Genomic DNA, 16,059 nt, shown 5'->3' with positions numbered 1-16,059 from the left:
TTATCTACCTGGAATCGCAACTGGATTGCAGTTGCATTGGTGCTGTGGAACATGAACGTATCTGTGTCGGCCAACTGAAACTAATATTTAGGATGCAACCCTGTTGTTTTTGTTATTGCTATTATTATATAGTTTTCTTCCCGTTTCAAGATAATGGGCCATACTTCTTTCAAATATTGGTTCCTTTTTATGAGGTTTGGCAGGTTGCTAGCCACACCTTCAGTGTTCTTGAAGAAGAAATACTGATGGGTGGGGGTGCTATAATATTTGAGAGGCCATAACTTTTGAACCGTTTGTCTTCAAGATATAAAATGAGACAAAATAGATTGTCCACCGTTTACAATTTTGTGAAAAACACAAATTGCCATGTTTCTACTGTTCCCCAAAAAGCTTGAAAAGGAAAGGCTCCTACATCAGGAAACGACCGTGCTGCATGAAAATGAATCCATCGTAAATATCTAAATATGCAAATGAAACTCGTTCTCAGTTGATGGTCCAAAAGGCGTTGCTTTGGCATTGAGGTTCACCAGTTTTGAACATTGTGTCGCTGGCACATTCACTATTCAGCATGTTTGGGCATTTTGAATATGGAAAATCGTACCTAGCATGCTTGTACTGCACCCTACTAAGTTTGAGAAGGCGAAGTTATTGCGTCAGAAACAAGTTACCTCCGCTGCGCGTTGCTGCAGACTGCGTAATGTGACCGTAAGTGAGTTGACACCTGTTGAGCGCTATATGGAGTTCCACGTGACTTGGTTTTGCTTAATTGTCACCTGGCAGGTGAGGTAGCGCTTGCGTGAGAGTGTTCTGCGTCCCACTGCGCCCCTGCTACACTCCGAGCGGTCGTCACGCAGCGAGTGATAGGAATACGGAGCTTTCTGCTCTCTGCTGGACCCCTGTTTCGCAATGCGGTAACGCGAAGCTGGGAGACCACACCCTGCCATTTCCCATTCAACTTGATACGGCTTTCTCAGAGACAGCATCACCTCTGTAACACTGTGTGCAGCGTTGACCGTTCGATTTCACAAACCGCCTTACGGGTGAAATCAACGGGGAGAAATTCACACTCTGTACACACGCACTCTTTCCAAGACAATTTCATATTCCTGGACCTTTAAGCCAGAAGTGGTCATTCGCCTATATATGTATTTATTTTATTTAGTCATGCATTTATGACATTTATGCATTATAGGCGGCCTGTAGCGTAGTGGTTAAGGTGAGTGACTGGGACACACAAGGTCGGTGGTTCTAATCCCGGTGTAGCCACAGTAAGATCCGCACAGCCGTTGGGCCCTTGAGCAAGGCCCTTAACCCTGCATTGCTCCAGGGGAGGATCGTCTCCTGCTTCGTCTAATCAACTGTACGTCGCTCTGGATAAGAGCGTCTGCCAAATGCCAATAATGTAATGTAATGTAAATTTATCTTTTAATGCGCATGGTTGCCCGGACACACAACTGTCTTATCAAGCCGAAAGGAGAGCAGTGCGATGGGCATCAGAAGCGCTTCATTCATAATGATATACTGTACGTATGCGTATGTTCGGTAATGGATTTAACAGCATCTCCCATTTGAATGCATTGACCATATGGTCTAGTTTGGTTTCTCGGCTGGAATTTTAACCATGGCTTTTCGCTTGAGCGTTTTTGCTTGTTTTAACCCCTTATGCACGGATGCCGCCTGCACCTCACATCTCTCTTAACAGACGGATGTGACGGCAGCTTTGTATTTGGATCATATGTCCGTTTTTAAAGACACAAGACCTTTGAAATGAATTGTGGTTCCTAGGCCTTTCTATGGGTTTTCTATAGAGCACCTCAGTCCGTAATGGGTTAAACCATTTTTTTTTTAATTCATTTTTTATTGCGTGCGAACGCTGTGGTTTGACCCAGTGTTTCCCTGCAGCCTCTGTGCTGTGATCCAGTGTTTCCCTGGAGCCTGTGTGTTAGCGACATGGCTCAGGCAGTAAGAGCAGTCGTCCGGCAGTCGGAGGGTTGCCGGTTCGATCCCCCGCCCGGGCTGTGTCGAAGAGCAAGACACCTAACCCCCAAAATGCTCCTGACGAGCTGGTCGGCGCCTTGCATGGCAGCCAATCGCCGTCGGTGTGTGAATGTGTGTATGAATGGGTGAATGAGAAGCATCAGTTGTACAGCGCTTTGGATAAAGGCGCTATATAAATGCCAACCATTTAGCATTTAGCATTTAGCCCTGCATGTGGCAGTGAATGGAGGCCAGCAGCGCTAATCCACCACCAGGTGTCAGAGGAGCTCTGTCTGAGCGGGACCAGCCAACATCTGCTGCTGGATGGATGGGGGAGGGAGCCAGGGTAGCACGCATGCTAATGTGTGACTGTGTGAGTGTGTACACGCATGTGTGTGTGCGTGTGTGCGCGCGCATCTGTGCTGTGCGTCAGTCCATCTGCATGTCCGTGCATGCATGTGTGTGTTATGTCCGTGCGCGTGTGTGTGCGTTATTACTGTGCGTGTGCGTATGTGTGTGTGTGCGTGGGTGCTTGCGTGTATGCATGCATGCATGTGTGTTGTCCATGCATGTGCGAGTGTGTGTGTGTGTGTATGTCAGAGTGTGTGTACGTCCGGGCTGTGTGTGTGTGTGTGTTATGTCCGTGCATGCGTGTGTGTGTGTGTGTGTGTGTGTGTGTGTGCGCGCGCGCGCGCGCATGTCCGTGCGTGCATGCTGTGCTTGTGTCTTGTCCGTGTGCGTGCTGTGTGTGTGATTGAGAGAGAGAGTGGCAGCAGGGGGAAGGGCCTGGGCAGGGTTTAATGCCTTTAATAATGCATGTCCTCAAAGTGTCTCCGGAGAATCCGCAGGGCTGGAAATCTGTGTTGGAAGAGAAGTCATTTCTTTTTTTTAAATGGAAGCGATTCGCAATTTGTGTTTTAATTCGGCACCTGCTGCTGCTCTGACGGGGTATTTTCTTTAACAAGATGAGCAGCCGACAGGCTATTACGGAGATCCAGTGCATATTACGCCCCAAATCAAAGGCAGAATCGCCCTCTCCGTCAGACGAGTGGAACTAACCAGGCTTATCATTGCCCTCCATAACTTATCGCTCATCACTTCCATTGTGTTTGTCTTCGCTCTGTAATTATTTGTTCTTCTCAATTATCCCACTCCCAGTGCTCAGCTCTCCCTTTCTCTTACTTAATTTGATCTACATTACGTTTTTTGTTCTTGCGTTTTATGGACTTAATTGCTCATTCTAAATTTTATTTTGATCAGAATTTGAAATAAAAATTGGTCCGTTACTCATTTACTTGGATGCTGGAGGTTTGTGGGTCATTTTAAGTCTATTAACCCAGTTTGTATTTTAAAGATGAACTGATTCGGTGGTAATAGAAAGGGTAATGATAAAGATTCTCCCCTCCTCTTGCTACGTTGCCTTTTTAGCACCGTTCTTTTTAGACATTGCCAGTGTCTTTCTTTGTTTATTCGTGGACTTTCGTGGACTTTCATGGACTTTCGTGGAGCTTTGTTCATCCTTGTACCTGAAAAAGTTAAAGAATTGTGTCTTCTACTCTTTCAAGGTTTAGGACTTTGTGGTGTGTGGGGTTATTCGTGTATGAATGCTCTGAACATTGTCTAACAGAGCAGACGCATGTGGAATGTCGGAGTCATGACCTCTGTAGAAGGCCTTTGCTCATTGGCTGGCCTGTGAGGGGCAGCTGCCCTATCAGCCCTTCCTTCTCTATAACGGGACATACCTCAGACACTTGCTTGTGCCGACAGCTGAAACACACACATCTCAGTAAACGGCATGCCTCTGCCTTTGTGTCTGTGTGTCTGTGTGCATGTCTCCATTCCTCACTGGACTCTCTTCGCTCAGGTTAAAGGATTTCAAGGAACGGATCAGATTGTGTTCCTGCAGGGTACAATGACAGATCTGCCTGGTGATTTCAGTTTATCAGCTCATTAGGGATTTTTTGCAGTTTAGACTGCTGGGGTGTACCGGCTATCCAACCACATTAGATGGCCAATTTTTTGTTTTTGCCAATTGTGTGTCCATCTCGCTATCTGAGTTCTAGGGAAGTAGAAATCTTAGCTACAGTGTAATTTGATGCCCTCCTGAACACACTCGCTGTGCCAGTGAGGCGGCCATTTTTGTTTTGCTTGTGTGACGCTAGCAACAAATTTATGGAACTAGACAGCATCTCGTATAACGGTAGCAGTGTGCGTATCGACATAGTGTACAGTTCTGAGGATTCGCACATTTTCCAGTCTGTTGTTTGGATAGTGTGTTCTTCTTTGGCAGGGGAAATGATTGAGTGTCTGTATTGTCGTGTGCAGGAAACCAAATGTCGTGTCCAGGAAACGACAGTATCACAAAGCAGGATTTCAGAGTTAGCTAGATAACTGCACCAAGTTAAAAAAACCAAGAATGGCTCTTTTTACTTCAGTCCATGTTCCTGATCTGGCTGGCACTCTGGGTTTTACTTGGTACGGTTATCCAGCTAACTCGGTAATCCTGCTTTGTGGACCGGCCCCCGGGAGCTGAATAGTCCGGTCATCTTTGGAGATGTCTTCTCTGGGGGACATCTTTATAGCAAGCGACTTTTAAACTTAGGACAGGGACGCCTACACTAGCGCGTGTGACTGCTGGTAACCATGGAAACTGGCTAACTTCCCACGATAAAGCATCCCGTCTGATAAAGCGTACCTGTTAGGTATCACCCTTCTTCACAGAGTTGGCATGCTATATTTGTTCTCATCAGAGGATTCATTGTAGTCCGCCAGTGTTTCTTGCTTCACTTAAAAACAGGTTTTTCTATTTAAAAAAACCAAAAAGCACTTCACAGATTCAGCCATATGAACTGGAGAGAGACGGGGCCAGCACGGATGTGATTAAAGTTAACAGATATTGCGCTCATTGATCTTCATACCGCTTATCCAGTCTTGTGTAAACCTGTAATTGTCTACGCACAGCTTTCTAGAGTAAATCACTTCAGAGACCTTATTATTGCTGCCCAAGTCTGACTGGAGAACATTTTAACTGTTGACATCGTAAATTTTTAATGATCTGTCATCCCTTTGTGGTTTATAGCGGTGACATTGCATTAGAATAGTTATTTAGCTCATGCTTTTATGTATTGCGACTTTTTGCAACAGTTGATTAGACTAAGCGGTCTGTAGGGCGGCCTGTAGCGTAGTGGTTAAGGTACATGACTGGGACACGCAAGGTCGGTGGTTCTAATCCCAGTGTAGCCCCAATAAGATCCTTACAGCCGTTGGGCCCTTGAGCAAGGCCCTTAACCCTGCATTGCTCCAGGGGAGGATTGTCTCCTGCTTGGTCTCATCAACTGTACGTCGCTCTGGATGAGAGCGTCTGCCAAATGCCAATAATGTAATGTAATGTCACGAAGCAGGGCCCCCATGGGGCAATGTGAAGTTAATGGCCTTGCTCAAGGGCCCAAGGGCTGCACTCATCTTATCGTGGCTACTCTGGGGCTTGAGCCACCAACCTTCCAGGTCCCCAGTCTTGCGCCTTTTCCCCTGTGACGAGGCCATGGGAAATCGGACCCGCGTGACATAAGTTCACAGGCCCCGGTGACACCCTCTCTCCCTCTCATTGCAGGTTCAACATCAAGGTGAACCTGCAGCTGGTGACCAGCTTCATGCTCACGGGCATCTCGGGCGGCGCCAAGTACGCCCAGAACGGCCAGCTGTTCGGCCGCTTCAAGCTGACCGAGACCCTGTCGGAGGACACCTTAGCCGGCAGGCTGGTCATGACCAAGGTCAACTCGGTCCTGCTGCTGCCCCTGAACCGGGAGTGGTCCAGCCAGCTGCCGGGCGTGAAGGAGCGCGTCTACGAGGCGCTGATCGAGGAGAAGACCAAGGAGTACATCTTCCTGCGCATCTGCAGGGACTGCTGTGAGGAGCTGTGTCTGCAGCCAGACCGGGAGCTGCAGGTACACGCTGTGTATACACACCGCACTTGTAATAATAACGTTAACTCTTTTTGCCCTGGGGTTAGCGGGTTGTTGTTCGGCGGGAAGCGGGGGAGGAGTGGTGAACGTCGTAGGCGGCGGTGTTTGTGTTGGCACTCACCCCGCGCGCGATGCCAGTGTTTAATATGTAAACTCTTGACAGTTGAGATGCGCAAACCGCCGTTCTCTATCCCGTTCAGGTTGATGTCTCGTTTTTGTGATCTTGCCAGTTGAGTGGCAAAACCATTAGACAGGAGGGACACAGACCTGCGTAAAGTCGGGTGTGGTTTTATTTTCTTTTCTTTTTTTTACAAAGCTGGGGGAATGGCTGTTGGTATCGAGCGTGACTTTAGAAAGGTTACATATCTCTGGGAGGCTCACACCCTGGGGTGAACATGGGAGGGGGAAAAAAAAGTCAAAATGGAGCCTGTGTCTGATTATTTTGCTGGGGATGGTATTCCTTTCGGAGTGGAAGGGCAGAAACGAGCTTGGCATGAGTAATTATGGGAAAGGCGGGCTGCCTGCATCAGGGCTGGCAATATAATCTGCCTGCCACATCTCCCCACAGTGAGGGCTGAGGGGGGTGGGGGGTGGGGGATGGGGGCTGTGTCAGGGCTCTGTCCAATCAGACGCTCCCGCGCTGATAAACGGAACGGACCCCGGGCCCGCGCTGAGACGGGATTCGAGCTAACGATCCCAGAGACTCGCCAGCCAGCCCTCGTCGTTAACCGTTTTAATTGAATTCTGGCCGAGGATTCCCCCGGTCTTTTACTCATGCGAAAGAGCCGTCCGCCAACTGGGGATGGCCTACGAAGAGAAGATGACAGAAGGGATTGCCCCCAATTCACGCAACGCTCAGTGTTTAGGGGGGGGTGGGGGGGGGTTTCATTATGTTCATTATGGCTCATTCCCTCTACCCCCTCCTGCCTTAATCAAACGCACGTTCACAGTCTGCCTTTGGGGGTTGCCGTGCTTTGTGAAACACAAAGGGAAACCAGTGACAGGAATTCAAGAAAATTCTTATGAATTCTTTTGAACTGCCGATTATGATATATATTTCTTTCCCCCCTCTCTCAAGAGCGTCCCCATTGACTTGTAAAGTGCAGCCTTTTCCATTGTTCTTTGATCGATGAGATTTTCCCCCAGAGCAGAGCTTTTCAGACCAATTTCCCGTCCTGTCAGTAATCCACAGGAACTTCTTTAAATAACGTGGTGCAGGAAGATGTCCCCGTTCCATGAGTTTGTTGGTCTCCAGTCCCATTTTTTAAATGCCACTTTTCCTTTTTTTCCTAGCGGCACAAATTTAGGGGGCACCTAGGCGCTGTTTTATATCTAGTTCGTAGGAAAAGGCGAGAATTGCTGGGCTCAATGGCCTGTTCTCGACATTATCTTATGTTATCTAGTGTAGTCTAGTGGTTTTCTGTAGTTTTCTTTCTCTGTTGATTCCACATACTCTGAAATCAGGGTTGATTACATGACATGCTGGTAGATTTAAAAAAAAATCTGTGCACACCCCTTAACTACGTCTACAATGCCACGAATAGGTGAACAAAAAGGATAATCTCTTGCAGGTCTCATTTACAGTCATGTATAATGGATGACTTGATTATCTCCATGATGGGCTGTGAAATTGAAGTAGCCATTCCAGCTACGCGATGGCGGAGCCACATCAGGAATTCTCCAGTTGCTATACTCACTACCTGTATTGGGAATGCCATATTATACTGTATATTGTCACGACTTATGTATTATAATTTTATTTAGAATCGCAGGGTGGTTAAACGCTTTGCAGTCTGCATGTACAGTCCCATTGAAAGTGTGCATGTGGATGTACTGATGTGGATGTTGGTGTGCATGTGGATGTACTGATGTGGATGTTGGTGTGCATGTGGATGTACTGATGTGGATGTACTGATGTGGATGTTGGTGTGGATGTTGGTGTGCATGTGGATGTACTGGTGTGGATGTTGGTGTGCATGTGAATGTGATGTGGGTTTGGATGTGGATGTACTGATGTGGATGTTGGTATGCATGTGGATGTACTGATGTGGATGTTGGTGTGCATGTGGATGTACTGATGTGGATGTTGGTGTGCATGTGAATGTGATGTGGGTTTGGATGTGGATGTACTGATGTGGATGTTGGTATGCATGTGGATGTACTGATGTGGATGTTGGTATGCATGTGGATGTACTGATGTGGATGTTGGTGTGCATGTGGATGTACTGATGTGGATGTTGGTGTGCATGTGAATGTGATGTGGGTTTGGATGTGGATGTACTGATGTGGATGTTGGTATGCATGTGGATCTGGATGTGGGTTTGGCTGTGGATGTGGATGTGGGTTTGGCTGTGGCTGTGGATGTGGATGTACTGATGTGGATGTTGGTGTGGATGTGGGTTTGGCTGTGGATGTACTGATGTGGACGTTGGTGTGGATGTGGTTTTGGATGTGGATGTTGGTGTGGATGTTGGTGTGAATTTGGGTTTGGATGTGGATGTACTGATGTGGATGTGATGTGGATGTGAATGTGATGTGGATGTTGGTGTGGATGTACTGATGTGGGTTTGGATGTGGATGTACTGATGTGGATGTTGGTGTGGATGTGGATGTACTGATGTGGATGTGATGTGGGTTTGGATGTGGATGTACTGATCCGGGTCCCGTCCCTGTGCCAGGTGGAGCTGCAGTTCCAGCTGAACCGCCTGCCGCTCTGTGAGATGCAGTATGCCCTGGACCGCATCAAGGACAACGGCATCCTGTTCCCCGACGTCAGCCTGACCCCCACCATCCCCTGGAGCCCCAACAGGTAGGACTCTCACAGGGCAGTGGGAGAACCTGGGGGATAGTCCTTCACTAAACAGCCAACATCCTTTTATAAGCGGTGAGCTCCATAAGTCTTGGGACAAGACCATATTTTTGCCTCTGTATGTATGACGGCACCTAGTAATCGTCCGTCCGTCCCCGTTTTAGGGCCATGATATTTGAGACCGGTCACGCGTCTTTCTGATGTTCTGGTCCGTTTATTTTGATAAGCCTGCTTGGCTGATGACAGATTTATTTTTTCTCTTCTCAGCCTCATAGTGGCTTCCTTGACTTTCATTGGCGCAACTTCTCATGTTGACAAACACCAATAACAGGCCCCAAAGGCTATCAGAAGCCAGGAATCATGACTGGATACTGAAAGCTCTCCATTATTTAAATCTTAAATAGAATCTGCACTTGTGAATTGTTTTATTACAAATGTGTAATTGTGTATTGCTGAGCCAAACCCAAACTTACTGAGCTTACTGCAGATATGTGCTGCTGAAGTTAGTTTTTGCTTCTCAGATGGTCATGATCATGGTCATGGTCAGTGGATGTAACCCTGTTTCCCGCTGTGCTTAAAGCGGCGTTGATCTATTATTGCTGCTGTTAAGTTTGATGGCTGAGTTCTTGTGCCTGCAGGTCAGGCAAAGCATCCTTTGTCGTTCTTGTTCATTAGATTTGAAAGGAGCCTCTCTCCGTTTGCTTTCCTGCACTGGCTCTGTGTTGAGAGATGTCTCTAGAGTATTCCTTCAATGTTTGCAAATATGTGCAGTTATAGTGTGTGAAAATTAGTTTTGCACTTTCTGATTTGCTTATCTAATTTTGCATTTCAGCCAAGGAGATTTCCGTCTCCCTTTAGACTCCTAAAATTGCCGAAAGATAAAACATTTTGCTTCTGCATGAATGTTTTAGTAGGGAGGATAGTTATGGTAGTCTTCCAATAACACAACTCAAAAATATCTTTCCCAAGGAGATTTGTCACTCTTGGGTCTAATCGTCAGTCATTAAAATCAAGTAATCAGTTTAAAGAAACCCACTTCAGCTGTGCGTTTGTGTTTGGGTGATTAGCTAATCTGAGAAATGAGAGTTATGCGGGATGGCTGGCACTACGACTATGGGTCACATTAAATTGGGCTTTAAATGTTTTCATGCAGTTCCAGTGCCATTCAAGGAAGGAGGAAAAAACGTGATTGATTCATCTCTGCCTTTTTACTTTGCCAATAATTTCCGCAAAGCTTTTGCCTGTACGGTGGACTATTGGTGGTAAAAAGGAAATGAATAAAATAAATAAATACATGGAATGAATAAATAAATGAATAAAAAGTGAAATGTCAACATGAATAATTAAATGCCAAATTTGTTTCCACATTTAATTCTGTATTTTCACTTCACTTTTTATTTTTATTCATGTATTTAAGCACCAATTGTCCTCAATATGCCTGTGGGTTACAATCACATGGTAAAATTAATTGATTTATTAATTTAACATGGATTATCATTACCAAATGGATAGAAAGATAAGGACACTGCCAGTATATACTGGTAAAATTAAATTCTTTAAATCTGTGTCTTATGAAAACTGACGTTACAATTATGCATGTGAAATGTTAGTAGCCATTGGCTGATAGCCATTAACATAAGAGAAAAGACGAACAAGATTCTGTGTGCATGCTAGCTAAGTCACGAAATGGAACTCGTTATCTCGTGGCAAATTAACCTAGCTAGAGGGAAGATAGTATTTAAAATGGCTATTTCTTCTCTGAGCTCATGACGGTATCCACGGGGGGAGTCTTTTTATTGGACTGGCACGGAACCCGAATGTCTTAATAAGAATACCCCTCCAGCCGGGTGTGTCTGCCACTCAGCTTTTCGTCATGCCGTTTGACACCGCCTTACCGTGCGGATATTTGATATAACACCAGCTTTCATCCCATCCATCCATCCATTATCTGAACCCGCTTATCCTGATCAGGGTCGCAAGGGGGCTGGAGCCTATCCCAGCATACATTGGGCGAAAGGCAGGAATACACCCTGGACAGGTCGCCAGTCTATCGCAGGGCACACACACCATTCACTCACACACTCATACCTACGGGCAATTTAGACTCTCCAATCAGCGTAACGGACTGTGGGAGGCAGCTTTCATCCCGCATGGCTTTATTATTCCATCTCCGCCACTTTCATGGTGGCTCCTGCACCATATCGTATTGTTTCCATCGATGCCGTGCAGCTGCATGCTCGCTGAGGTGCTGTGTCCGATTGTGGCATTTAGCATTTCTGCTGATGGAGGCTTACCCACTTATGATGTGCTGACCCCAGAACATCTTTAATGTACAGACCCTGCAAAATTAAATTCATAATGGCCATTTTATACACGAAGGACAAATGAAAACAAACACTTTGGTTTTTAATCCTGCTTTGCATACTTATATATTTTGAATCAAGTTTTTTTTTTCCCTGAAAGAATGAGGGTTCTGCCCTGTGCAAGAGGATTTGCCTTTCAAAAAAAAAAAAGGTGGCATTTACATTTTAACCAATCAGCCGTGTGACTGTTCAGTGGGCTGCCAGTCAAAAGGAAATTTGAAATGAGTTATCCATACAAAATGTGGTGCCAATTCTCAAACTGCCATGTTTAGAAATTAGGTGATTTACATTTAAAGCAAAATGTATTCGGTATTTCTAAATTTGAATACGGTGAGTATACATCTTCAGTTTGCAGCTAACTGAAGTCATTAAATGGCAGAAAAATTGATTGCACAAGGCCCCCAGCATTTATTGTGTTTGTAGATTAGAGCCTGGTTACTTTCAAAGTGTGAGAAGCTGTTTGCTAGCTTACCTTGGAGGAAGAAATGCAATTTAATGCATTTTTACTTTTCTCCCTAGTGTTGGTAGAGTCTGCTATTAAAGGGATCATGGCTAGTGATTTAGAAAGTCCAAAAAAAGAGATGGCTCTACCCAGCTTCCACCAAATGTACCTTTGTGCACTCTCAAACCAAAGGCCTGATTGAAACGCTCGTGGTGGGGTTTTTGTGCTCCCTGTTCACAAAATTCAGAACGCGTTCAAATATGAAATGCGAACCTTGTATTAAGAGCTTGAATTTTTAATTCTTTTTTTAAGTTTGGCCCAATTACTTATGAATTATTAGTGTGCATTTGAACTGCTATCTCTTTTGCTTAAGACTGAATTCTGGCATGACAGCAGTTCTCTGGGGAAGCTAGTCTCTCCTGCTGACTGGATGTTTCTAAAGCCTCGTGGCACTGCCTTCAGCTTAACACGCCTCTTCTGTTGGTTGATGAGGTGGGTTACAGAGTAGCCTAATCTTGGAAAAGCCTACCGACAAGAATCGAGCATTGGGGTTAATCCTCTGCTTTTAATTTTCCAAATCTTTTCTGAAAACCACTTCAGGATTAAAGTTTGAAGTGGCGGTGATGTTCTAAAGCGGTGTGGTACGGCGGAGCTGGGGTTGGAGTTGGACACATCTGTTGCGTTTGTTGTACGCAGTGTTTATCTCTTCAGAACAGGTGTGCGCAGCTTGAGGAACCTCCGTTCAGAAGAGTGCCGTATTAAATGTAGAAAGTCAGCAGATGTTTCGGCTCCGTTTCTAATTGCGCCTGTAGTATATTCTTCACAAATGAGTCTAGATAAAGGTAGGATTTTTGTGTTAAAACATTGTTACAAGACCGTTGTAAATCCCTTCCTATCATTGATAAAGGCTTGCTGACATGTTCGGTTAACCGTAGCGCAACTACACTTCAAACCCTCCTGGTCCGGGCCTGCCTGCGTCCTATGAGGCCTGAACGGAGTGTAAACGTCTGTGTATGTGGATGTGGGAATGTGGGCACTGGAAACGGATGTGTGTGTAAGTGAATGTGGGCACTGGAAACAGATGTGTGTGTAAGTGAATGTGGGCACTGGAAACAGATGTGTGTGTAAGTGAATGTGGGCACTGGAAACAGATGTGTGTGTAAGTGAATGTGGGCACTGGAAACAGAAATGCGTGTGTACTGGATGTGGGAATGTGGGCACTGGAAACGGATGTGTGTGTACTGGATGTGGGAATGTGGGCACTGGAAACGGATGTTTGTGTATTGGATGTGGGTACTGGAAACAGAAATGTGTGTGTATTGGATGTGGGAATGTGGGCACTGGGAACAGTAACGTGTGTGTATTGGATGTGGGAATGTGGGCACTGGGAACAGTAACGTGTGTGTATTGGATGTGGGAATGTGGGCACTGGGAACAGAAACGCGTGTGTATTGGATGTGGGCCGGAAAACAGAGTAGTTCGTTTGGCGGCGGGCGTCCCTCAGCACTGTGGTGAGTCGCCTCCAGGCTTCCTCCGCTCTCTGCTGGTAGCATATTTGGCCCCACTTCCTCCTTCCTGCCTGTGTACTCGGTGCTGAGTTCATAAGGTCCAGCCCATGACGAAAAGGGACCCGGGGGGCAGTCGAATAGTCCTCTCAGCTGGTGGAGCATTGCGCTAATGACGCGGAGCCTGTGCTTTTGTGAACGTTTGCATTCGTGTCCTGACGTCTAAAAAGAAGCATATTGATCCATCAAGTCGTGGCAGGCCAAAAGAAAAGAAAATTAAATTTAATTAAAGTGAAGACTCTTGTGATGGCGAGTCTGACCGTAGCGCGGTAACCGCAGCACAACCGCAAAATGGTTGCCGTGGCATCCCGTGGTTACACCAGATTAGCCGCAGTGTAGCCTCGCAGTTTAAGAGAACCCGCCGTGTTCCTCAGCTCAGGTCTGCTGTCGCTGCTCTGCCGTTACGCCCACCAGCCAGCCGCGGCGATGAACTCCAATTACAATAAATATCTGCTTGTATAAATTCATAATCAAAAACAGCGCGGTGCACGGGGAGGTACGCCTGTCCCCAGCCGCATGGAGGCGGCGCACGGAGCGTCCGTGGTGGGAGAGCTCAACGCCGCGCCCTTTTTCACAGCGCTTCCTTCGAGGCACTAATTCCACCGTTTAACCCCTCGCGGACTGGGATTACAGACTGCCACTCCAGTCGTATCTCAGAGAATTGGCAGGACCGCTTGTGTGACGGAAAAACAAAAACAGTCGCACATTTGATTGCTAAATTGGCTCATCAGTTAGACCTCCCGATGTGAGCTAATCAGATGTACTCTCACCTGTAATGGAAGTCAGTGTTACTCTTGAGTTGTGTGGCTGAGGGCTCATTTTAAAAGGTGCGGGTTCCCGTTTGCAGCGCTGGTAATTAATAAGCATACGGCCGTTAATTGGGCTGTGCTCTTCCACCCCTGGTCGGGGTTCCTTCGGCGTGGAGGCCCGGCGGGGAGCGGAGCCCTAATTGGCGTGTCCCGGCCTCCCGCCTGCAGCACAGGACCGGGGCTTTGATCAGGAGGCGCCTCAGCCGCGGTGGCTCTGGACCCTCACGGAGACCTCATTACTCTCCCAGCCCTCCGCTCATCCCCTGTCCCCCCGTCCTCCTCGTCTGTGTCCCCCCTTTTCTCCCTCCGCTCCTGCACCGGTCGGCGCTGTCCGCGGTCCGATCGACCGACCGTGCGTGAAGTGCCGCCCCCCCCCCCCCGCCTCGGGGGTCCTCGCGCTCTGCCGGTTTGTCATTCGGCGAGCAGTACAATCGCTGTTATGCACCGAGGCTCAACGTCTCCTCCTCGGTGATAGGGGGGCTGCCGATGGTCCAGTGGTCATGTTGCTTCACTTGGGACCCAGCAGGTTGGTGGGTCAAACCCCGGTGTAACCATAGCAATCCGTGCAGCTGTGGGCCCTTGAGCAAGGCCCTTAACCCCACATTGTTCCTGGGGAGATTGGCCCCTGCTTAGTTAAATCAACTGTAAGTCACTTTGGATAAAAGCGTCAGCTAAATAACTAATGTAAATGCAATGTAATGGTTAGAAGTCCCATAGAGATTTGTGGGTGGGCCCCAGACGGGCTGGATTTGGGTGGATATGGGGGCTGGGCTGGGTTGGGCTGGGTATGCGAGCTGGGTATGGGGGCTGGGCTGGCTTGGGCTGGGTTGTGTTGTGTTGGGGTGGGTATGGGTATGGGGGCTGGGTATCGGGGCCGGGCTGGGTTGGGTTGTGTCGGGCTGGGTATGCGAGCTGGGTATGGGGGCTGGGCTGGGTTGTGTTGTGTTGGGGTGGGGTGGGTATGGGGGCTGGGCTGGGCTGGGTTGTGTTGTGTTGGGGTGGGTATGCAAGCTGGGTATGGGGGTTGTGTTGGGGTGGGTATGGGTATGGGGGCTGGGTATGGGGGCTGGGTATGGGGGCTGGGCTGGATTGTGTTGTGTTGTGTTGGGGTGGGTATCGGGGCTGGGTTGGGTTGTGTTGGGTTGGGTTGTGTTGTGTTGGGGTGGGTATGGGGGCTGGGTATGGGGGCTGGGCTGGGCTGGGTTGTGTTGTGTTGGGGTGGGTATGGGGGCTGGGTATGGGAGTTGGGTTGTGTTGTGTTGGGGTGGGTATGGGTATGGGTATGCGGGCTGGGTATGGGTCCTGGGCTGGGCTGGGTTGGGGTGGGTATGGGGGCTGGGTTGGGGTGGGTATGGGGGCTGGGTATGGGGGCCGGGCCGTCGGGGCTCTGGAGAAGGCCGCGTCCCCTCGCTCACGGTCACCCTCTCGGCCCCCGCAGGCAGTGGGACGAGCAGCTGGACCCGCGGCTCAACGCCAAGCAGAAGGAGGCCATCCTGGCCATCACCACGCCCCTGTCCGTCCAGCTGCCCCCCGTGCTCATCATCGGGCCCTACGGCACGGGCAAGACCTTCACCCTGGCACAGGCGGTCAAGCACATCCTCAAGCAGCCAGACACCCGGTCAGTGTGCCCCTCGCGCCTTAACACCGTCACAATATCACACGTACTGGGCACGGCCCTGATGTCTTTCTGCTCCGGGTGCACTGCGGACAGTGCGGACTACGCCCACTGAATGTGAGAAACTGCATTATTTCCAACTGGCTTTTATTGAACAAGTCGCAAATCCGGTCAATTTAAAGGAACATCGATTTAAATGAATACTACTCACCGCAGTTCAAGCTAAACACAGTTTGCAATGGGTTTATGTCAGATGTTCATATCTCGATGGCGATAAATATACAATATATTGTGCAGCCCTATACACAAGTGATGTTTTAATCTCCTCAGTCATTTCAGACGGAGTGTTCTTGCATGATTGTGCTTTTAATAATACAGCCAATTTGCTTGAACGATTTCTATGATGTAAAAACTATGGGTATGGAAAAATACAAAGCAGCACTGACTGAAATAAATGGACCCAAAATAAATGCTTTAATTTGACAATTTCTATTACTTTGAGAATTTTTGTAGCAGA

At 47.8% G+C, this 16,059-nt stretch overlaps 1 protein-coding gene across 1 annotated transcript in view; it reads left to right on the top strand.

The window, feature by feature from the left end:
* Nucleotides 1-16,059, top strand: part of LOC133119420 (probable helicase with zinc finger domain) — a 76,437-nt gene that overhangs the window by 14,156 nt on the left and 46,222 nt on the right. Inside the window, 3 exon segments of the mRNA XM_061230015.1 lie at nt 5,588-5,921; nt 8,618-8,748; nt 15,366-15,545. Coding sequence (XP_061085999.1) covers nt 5,588-5,921; nt 8,618-8,748; nt 15,366-15,545 — 645 coding nt within the window.

The sequence above is a fragment of the Conger conger genome, chromosome 2 (assembly GCF_963514075.1).
Source record: "Conger conger chromosome 2, fConCon1.1, whole genome shotgun sequence".
Lineage (NCBI taxonomy): Eukaryota > Metazoa > Chordata > Actinopteri > Anguilliformes > Congridae > Conger > Conger conger.
Note: the sequence above shows the minus strand (reverse complement) of the source record. Positions and strands in the feature narration are given on the sequence as shown.